Here is an 8,457-nt window from a genome sequence, read left to right as displayed (position 1 = left end):
TGTTATTTATAAAATTTTATTCCATAATAAAAAAGTTACTAAAAAAAAAATACAACCAGGAAAGCAATGCTGAAAAAATACAGTCAGTTAATATAAACAAACAAGTTCATTTTAACAGTAGGAGTTGCAATACACTGTTCTGTCCCCCCATTACATTGGTTTTTGCTTGGTTTCCTTTCCTTCATCATACTACAGTGGACTCAAAGGCTGCATGAAACCAAATGGTCCTTGGTAAAACAAGTCTATCAAGATTGTCAGTGGCAAGGATGTCTTAGGGCAAGATCTTTTGTTGGTCCTATTCTGTCCAATAAAAAGACAGCACCCTAAGACATGTTTTCTCTTTGCATAATTCCTGGACCATCATGGCTACAACATCACTCTTACACTATCAAGTTTGGCAGAGACATACATTAACAATTTACTAGAATTAGTCTTTATATGGGTAACCATTCAAAAGATTCCCTTTTGAACCAGAGAGAGCAATACTTCACATGTTTTTAAAGACATACTGTATATTTAATAGTTTCCTTCATAGAAGAACTAAAGTCTTCCTACCAGCCTCAGAGCTAGAACTGTATATAACTGCAGTAAAGGGTGTATCTGTACAGAATAGATCTATTTTGGATGTATGCAGTAAGCCAGACCCAAATAGAGCAGTACCTACACGAGTTGTAGGGTCTGTAGGTTATGCAGCTATCCACAGTGCCCAGCACAGCTCCCTGCAGTGGAACATAAGTGCTGTGATAGACCGTTCATTTCCAACTGAGTACATTTTTCAAGTGTGCCTAAAGGATATAAGAATTCAAATGCCACCGAGTCTTACTAAAATATCAATTAGATATTTCTGAAAAATTCCCTTGTCCATCACATTTCTGGTTTGCCCCCATGAATGCTTCCCTCAGTTCCATCCTGAACAAGGGCCTGCTATAAACTCACATTGCTACTGTGCCTGTCATGACGGAGCCACTGGCCGCCTCCTGAATCAAAGCTGAAGTGTCTGTTTACAAAACAACCACCAGTGAAAAAGCAGTGTTCATACATTCATTTCCTTGACAAAAAAAAAAAAAAAATTCTTTAGCCTGACTGCTTAAGCTATGAACATAGATGAAGTGCTGGATGAGCCCCTGATGAATAATTATCCATATGAGTAACGGTTTTCCAGGTCTAGCCCATCATTGAGAAAGGGGTATGTAGAGAAAATAATTAGTAGGTAGCACTGAAGTTTCAAAAGTACTGCTAAGGTACATTTTTGTCTTATAGATTTGGTACCATCTTTTGGCACAACTGTTGTTTACAATTAAGAATGGAAAGGAGAAAATCTAAAGCCTAGATCAGGGGTTGTCAACCTGGGGGTACTTGGGAAGGTCCCAGGAGGTATGCAGCATTGACCCAGAGAAGCAGGGGGTGGGCCGCTTTTGTTTCCGTGCTGCCGATGCTTCCGGTTTTGCCACTGCGCGCCACCGGCACTTCTGGTTTTGCCACTGCGCAGGTGGGTGCGCAGGACCCCACCCCCCAGCCCCCAACTGGCTGCCAGGGTTCACCAACCAAAAAAAGGTTGAAAACCCTGGCCTAGATTAATAGATATTAATTAACATCTAGAAATATTTTTAGTATTCCTTTTAAGTTCCATACAATGGCTTAATTATTAAATTAGAAAATAAGCCACTTAAGGCTTTCAGTAATTCTCTCTGAAATTCAAGGATGTTGAACATCCATTGACAAAAACAAAACAAAAAAACCCAACAACAACTTGTCTGCTGTATTCCTCATGTCCACATCCAAAGATGTTCCTGGAATGAACACTTGCACAAAAATGCTGTACCCCATTCAAGCATCAATATTTTAACATTTCTGCCTGAGAGAATTATGAAAATCTACCGTTTGCTGACAGTGGGTTTTAGCAGTAGGTACGTTTCCCAGAACAGAGAGATCTCAGGTGACCTGCAAAATACATAAGTTCTTATTTGACCTTGTGAATTTTCATCCCCTACACAAAGCACAGATAGAGAGAGAGGAAAAAACCCTCTTCAAATATCTTTAATTTAGAAAGAAAGAACATCAAGCCTCATCTTCCCAGCTTTACTATAGCTCTCTAACATTTGTGTCCTCACATCTTACTTGAAGGGGACAGTGTTAGTTCTCCAACTACTTTAAGACAGCTTTTATCTCTACCGAATTCTACAAGGGTGCTGGGAGGATGGAGAGGGGGAGAACACTAGTTCATGTGAGCATCTTAGTTCAATTAAGAATTCTAAACTATTAGATGAAAATTAGATCTTTTATACCTACCAGATACCTAAAGTGCATTTCAGAAGCCTCTACTTTTCTAAATACACCTTTGTTTGGTTTGTTCTTTGGTTAAATAATAACATCTACATTCTCCTCCAGACAAACATCCCAGGAAATGTACTGAGAATCACTATTTAAAACAAGACAATATAAGTAGTAAAGATACCAGCAGACGGACAGATATGGATGCAATGAGACTCTCTCAAACTTCCCCTTCTTGAGACTGATAAAAAGCATGCCTATGCCCTAGAAACCTGCCTATCTGCAGTACAACATTATGAACAGTGGGAAGCCATTACTAGACTGATTCATTCAAATTTGCACTTGTCATGGGCAAGTGGTGTCAGGCACCATATTTGGGCAGAATATGCTCCTGTAGGAAAAATTAGATAGATGCTTAAATCACTATTTATGGTCTTGCTTGGGTTTTTTAAAGAAGGAAAATGGACTTTTCTATTCATGGAACATTTTAAATACTGGGCCACCAAATAAAAAAAATTGGCTTCTCTAACAAATTGGAGCTTCTTCTATACCCTAAGTATATTTGCATTACTTGCACAAATAAGGGCCAGAAATCAGAGAGACTTCCCCTTTTTTACTTCTATTTATTATCATCATCATATACTACGTTCTGTTTTAATGGATAATCTTAATGTATACTATTAGCAAATATCATAAATTATAAAACTATATAAATGCTATAATTATATAACAATTTTATTTTTTATTTTATTGTACTGTTTTAGCAAAACCTATTAACTAAACTACTACTACTACTAAATAGGTATCTTTGTGCCCAAGGGTTTGGCTGTCATGGGATTTAAGAAAACGTTAAATGGCGACTACATATCCCTCTTATCATAGTTGCCTGGCTTTCAGGTTTGCGGAACTGATCCCAAATTTCACTTCACTAATCTTCACAATTAGATCACAAAACTTCACTAATCCCCTGGTTGCCCTCACGGGTTTTCATGACTCAACAAAACCTAATTTTTAAGGAAAACCCCCCCCCAAAAAACCCAACCTGTAAGAAGAAATTTTTGCTTGCTTCTTTAGTGTACCTTGTAAAGTGACAAAAAAAAAAAAAAAAAAAATGCAGCAATCTTTATTCCAATTCAGTTTCATTACACAAAGGTGGCCTGAGGACTTGCAAAACATAGAAGATAGGATTTTTCTGAATTGTATCTGTTAAAAATACTTTTCACATTGATTAAGCTCCCTTTGTCTTAACTGTAAAAATCATATGTTTTAAGGACTGGTACTTCGTACCAAGCTTCAAGTAATTTTTGTCTATAAATAATTCTTTATGTTGTTGCAGACTGATCATAACTCAATTTCCAGTTCTATTTTGGAAGAAAAAGCTGGGGCGGAAGAGGAAGAAAGGAAGCAGCATTACAAAAAAAGGAGACGTGAATAGTACGTTTTCAGATACCACTAGGTGTCTCACATTCTTTAGCTTCAGACACTAAAAACCAAAGTAGTGATCAGTACAAAAAGTAAGAGATGATGGTAGTGAAGTAACCAGAATGTGTAGTTTTGCATTCACTAAATCTTGAACTTGCTTGAGAACAGTTCATTGCTATACAGTGCATTAAAACAGCCAAGATCCCAAAGTGTACAAGTTCAGATATTCCAAAGCAGAAAAGTCTATATATTGAAAACAAATCTCAGTGCTGTGGACATTTAAAAAGATACAATTATTTAAAACCTCTGAATAAAAAGAACACATCTAAGTTCCTAAAGGATAATTTTACCCTTTGAATAAAATGCAGCACTTACTTTATATACCTTGAAACATAAGTTATATTCTTTGTAGATTCCACCTCTTATAACTACCTTCATAAATATTCTGTTAAAGCATTCCTTTTTTGAGATTTTAAATTTAATGAAAAGGTTTCACTGTTCTGAAGGAAAGCTTGTTTCTTCATTAGTTTCCTGAAAAGTCCATCTGGATTTGCAAGAAGTTCCTCGCGTTTTCCACATTCAATAATTCTTCCCTGGTCAAGAACTGCAATAGAATCAGCATTTTGAATGGTGGACAGACGGTGGGCAATAATTAGGACTGTTCTCCCTTCCATTAACCGATCTAGAGCTTCCTGCACTTGATACTCATTTTCAGCATCCAAAGCACTAATTCACAGAAAACAGAAGGGAAAAAAAAAAAAAAAAGTGTCATTTGCCTCTAAAATCATCACAACCTGGTCTGTACTAGGTTACTTTCTATAAAAGTTCCCACTACTGCTATACAACACACACATTATGCAATACTGAACAGTCACTAAACATGGTAAGAAATTATAAATTTTTCAGGGGGTTCCATAAGGTACTGACTGTCCTTTAACATAGTGGTTTACAGAGGCTCTCTAACTGCTTAAGGATTGGAAAGTATATCATGTTTAGTGGAGAGAAAAATGACCAAAGGTCATGCAGAATCTGTAGGAGAAGTGGAATCAGATCACCCTAATACCTAGTTGCCTGCTCCAAGCATAAGACATTGCTAAGCTTCATTATCTTGCTGGAATCATTTGATCTCAGCGGTATTCCTACCCAGAGCAGGGGGCAATGATCTTTCAAGGTCTCCTCCAGCCCTTAATTTCTATGATTCTATGATTATTTTCTTCCTTACCTTGTTGCTTCATCTAGCAGTAGGATTTTGGGATTCTGAAGAACAAAATAAAATTGGTTCAATTACAGCATTATACAAGAGATACACATTCAGTATATGTAACTAAACTTAAGCTGACTAAAACTTCAATTCCCATGATGAAGCAAATAAATTTGCTTGAATGTAGTCTGAACTAACACCAAAATAAGTCTATACTTCAAAAGAACCAACACAAAATAATTCATGTCTTTTGAATTCTACCTTCTACCAGTACAGATAAGATGCAAGAAATCACCACGATAAAAAGGTTAAACAAAAGAAAGAAATATTTGTCTCTTTAATGTCTTCACCTTGAAGATTTCAAAAAGTGTGCTGCATTGTCAATTTTGCATTCTAATTAATTACGTGGGATTTCCTGCTGAATCACCTATACTTCCTGTACAGCCACGCTCCCTCCTGGCACATACAAACACAACATTTGCCTTGCACTGTGGAAACAGCAGCTTCCTAGGGGACTAGAATGCATGCTGTACCTACCCTCTCCTTTCAAGATAAGATTGCAAAATTGGAAAAATATATAAAAGATGTAATACTCTGTGGAATGACCACAGAATGTATTCCTAAGAACTAGGCCAAACAGTTGGAATTAGCAGGATATTTTTTTTAAAATCAATAATTAAGACAACACCATACCTTCTTCTTCACCCTTCCCTTCCCCTACCACAGACTGTCCCTCCACAACCAAGGCCAACACCTTGGTTTATTAGAAGCATGTTGAGTTGCATCAAACTCGGGAACATCTCCAAAAACAATGTAAACAAACCCAGCCCTAATTAGATGAGAGACTGAAATGCTATTAGAATGCATTATGGGACTGCTGCAGTGGCAAAAATGTTGATTATAACCAAGACATAGCCATTATAAACCAAGACATAGCCATTATAAAACCAAGATTATAAAACCAAGATATAGCCATTAGAATGAAAGTTCCCTTCCTCTCAAGAACAACCAAATCAACAGCATTCACAGGTTTATTGAAGAAAGGCTGCCTTCTGAAGATGGTCAAACTTACTTAACCTTATTCTTCTTCTTAAGGGAAGGTACATCTTTCTGTTTTTGACCAGAAAGAGGGACTCCTCACTACCACCCAGCCACAGAGCAACCTTTACAGAATAATTTTTTTAAAACCAAAGTTCCCAGAAAACTACAATTAGCACAGCCGAGAACCTGGCTTGAAACCAGAGAGAGAGAGACACATGGGAAGAGTAAAGGACATTTGTACACGATTGTGCTGCAGCACCGTGTTTTTTAAATCAAATTAAAACAAAATTAGAGCTCCTTGGGCTTTGGCTTACCTTAAGCAAAGCTCGAGCAATTGCAATTCGTTGTTTCTGTCCTCCTAGGAAAAGAGGTTTTATTCAAGTGAAATGTAAAACAAGAGATTTTGATTGCAACTAAAAGGTCTACACTAGGCATGACAAACATATGGCCCCATGGGCCAGACTGGGACTAGCCACCTGTAGTGCCCACAGGTCCAGCCGCACATCATATGCAGCATGGGGCTGCTATGCACTCATTGTGCAGGGTGGCATAGGGCACATGCTGCCTACAGCACTCAGGCTGCATCCAGCACTGCTGGCAGCACAAGGGATTAGTCCAGGGCATCACATGCAGCCCACTCACTGGACCCCGTGCAACACTGGGTCCAGCCCACATACCATAGGCAACGCACACCTTGTGCCAGCACCATATGCCACATGCACAGCAAACCCCAGAGCCAGTCTAGACTGGGCCATGCTGGAGCCAGTACACAGGGCCAGTCCAGCGGAGCACTACATGGAGTGCATATCCCATGGCAGCCCCCTCGGTTACTTGTAGTACGCACAGTGCCAGATTTGGTCCACATGCCATATGCAGTGAACGGAGCCAGTCCAGAGACCTGCATGCTGATAGTTCCATGGGCTGCACGTTTGATACCCCTGGTCTAGACTGACAAGAACTAGGCTATGTGAATCATAGAAGTTGTGTGTCAGGGATACACAGGGTAGAAAAAAATAATTGAGTATCATGGGCAACTAGTACTCAGACAAAAGCTGACCAATAATGTATTCACATTTTTGTTCTACCACGTCTTTTTATTATTTTAAAAAAAGTAAAGTTATACCTGAAAGTAAAACACCTTTTTCTCCAACTACAGTGTCATATCCTTTTGGAAAGGATCTGATAAAATTAGCAGCATTAGCTACTTCAGCAACCCTCTGGATTTCTTCAGCAGTTACAGCAGAAGGATCCTCTGCACCATAGGCAATATTTTCAGCAATAGAACAGGAGAACAGAATTGGTTCCTGATAAATTCAAAAGCATAGCTAATGTGGTATTACTTACAGTACATGCATTTTCTTAATAACTCTCAAGCAAAAATAAATCCCATTTATGAAGTCAAGCATTCAGTTTACTTTATATTTAAGTAAAAGCTACAGCAAACAGGAGAGCAACAGTCTTAATTCAACAACCTGCTGTGAATTAAGCAGGTTGCAAACCACACAGATATGACTGAACCAGGTTCTACTGTACCAATTATGAAGACTCTGTAAAAATAATGTACAACTACCAAACTGTTTGGGCAACTCATCTTTAAAGGAGCAGCTGAATGTCTCCTTTGTTCATGTCTGAATGGTTCATCTTTGAAATTCTTTTTTGCATTATGAATGACTAAGATTCACATGGAAAACAAATCAAAGCTGTTTGTGTTCTAAATTCTTATCACATACTTTCCAATTAGTACACCACACAACAGGAGTTTCACCAACAGACACTCTTTCAAAAACTACTTACCTATGCAACATACATTTATAGGACACACACACACACACACACACAAGCAGCTTGGGACTAGTTCTGAACACAACATAACAGCAAATAATTAAGGCTCGAGTGGGGAGAGACTATATTGTAAAAAGTAGGCAGTGATAGTTGATTATTCATTCATACAAATGTTTCCTTCTTTCCTTACCTGACTTACTGTTCCAATTTTAGTTCTGAACCACAGTGGGTTTAGTTGACGGATATCAAAACCATCAACAGTGATGGCACCTGAAATTAAAGAAAAACACTAAGTTGAGCATCATTTAAGGTTGTTTAAACAAAGGCAAAAAGAATAGGCGAGGAACATATCTGAGTTTTGGGGAGGTCTCATAACAGCTATGCTCTCCATCTCTAGACATAGCACCAAGGTGGTATTCTTTATATAATGTTTGTCTATTCATTTCTTATTTACAAGCTTTACAACACTTGTTTAAACACCTGAAGCAAGACTATCTTCACCTGTACAGCATGAGGAGCAGAATATGCATGGAGCCTCCCTCTTGCACTATAGCCATTTACACTATCTATCCCTCTGTTACCCAGAGCACAAGGGATGATGCAGGACAATACCATGGCCAATACTAGTCTCTAGAGTGGGTGGGAGGACGAACAAGGTTATTTCATAAACACAGGGGGTTTTTTATTCAAAGTGCAAAGATCATTCTTTTCCCCCTCTGAATTGGTTGCCCTCCTCACAA

At 38.3% G+C, this 8,457-nt stretch overlaps 1 protein-coding gene across 1 annotated transcript in view; it reads right to left on the bottom strand.

Moving 5' to 3' along the window:
- ABCB10 (ATP binding cassette subfamily B member 10) overlaps positions 1–8,457 on the bottom strand; it is a 35,197-nt gene continuing 26,740 nt past the window's right edge. Inside the window, exons 9-13 of the mRNA XM_006269854.4 lie at positions 7,908–7,987; positions 7,059–7,239; positions 6,250–6,293; positions 4,916–4,950; positions 1–4,419 (exon numbers count right to left, since the gene is read on the bottom strand). Of these exons, the coding sequence (XP_006269916.4) occupies positions 4,128–4,419; positions 4,916–4,950; positions 6,250–6,293; positions 7,059–7,239; positions 7,908–7,987 (632 nt within the window). The 3' untranslated portion in view covers positions 1–4,127. The remainder of the gene's footprint in view (positions 4,420–4,915; positions 4,951–6,249; positions 6,294–7,058; positions 7,240–7,907; positions 7,988–8,457) is intronic.

Source organism: Alligator mississippiensis, chromosome 1 (assembly GCF_030867095.1).
Source record: "Alligator mississippiensis isolate rAllMis1 chromosome 1, rAllMis1, whole genome shotgun sequence".
Lineage (NCBI taxonomy): Eukaryota > Metazoa > Chordata > Crocodylia > Alligatoridae > Alligator > Alligator mississippiensis.
Note: the sequence above shows the minus strand (reverse complement) of the source record. Positions and strands in the feature narration are given on the sequence as shown.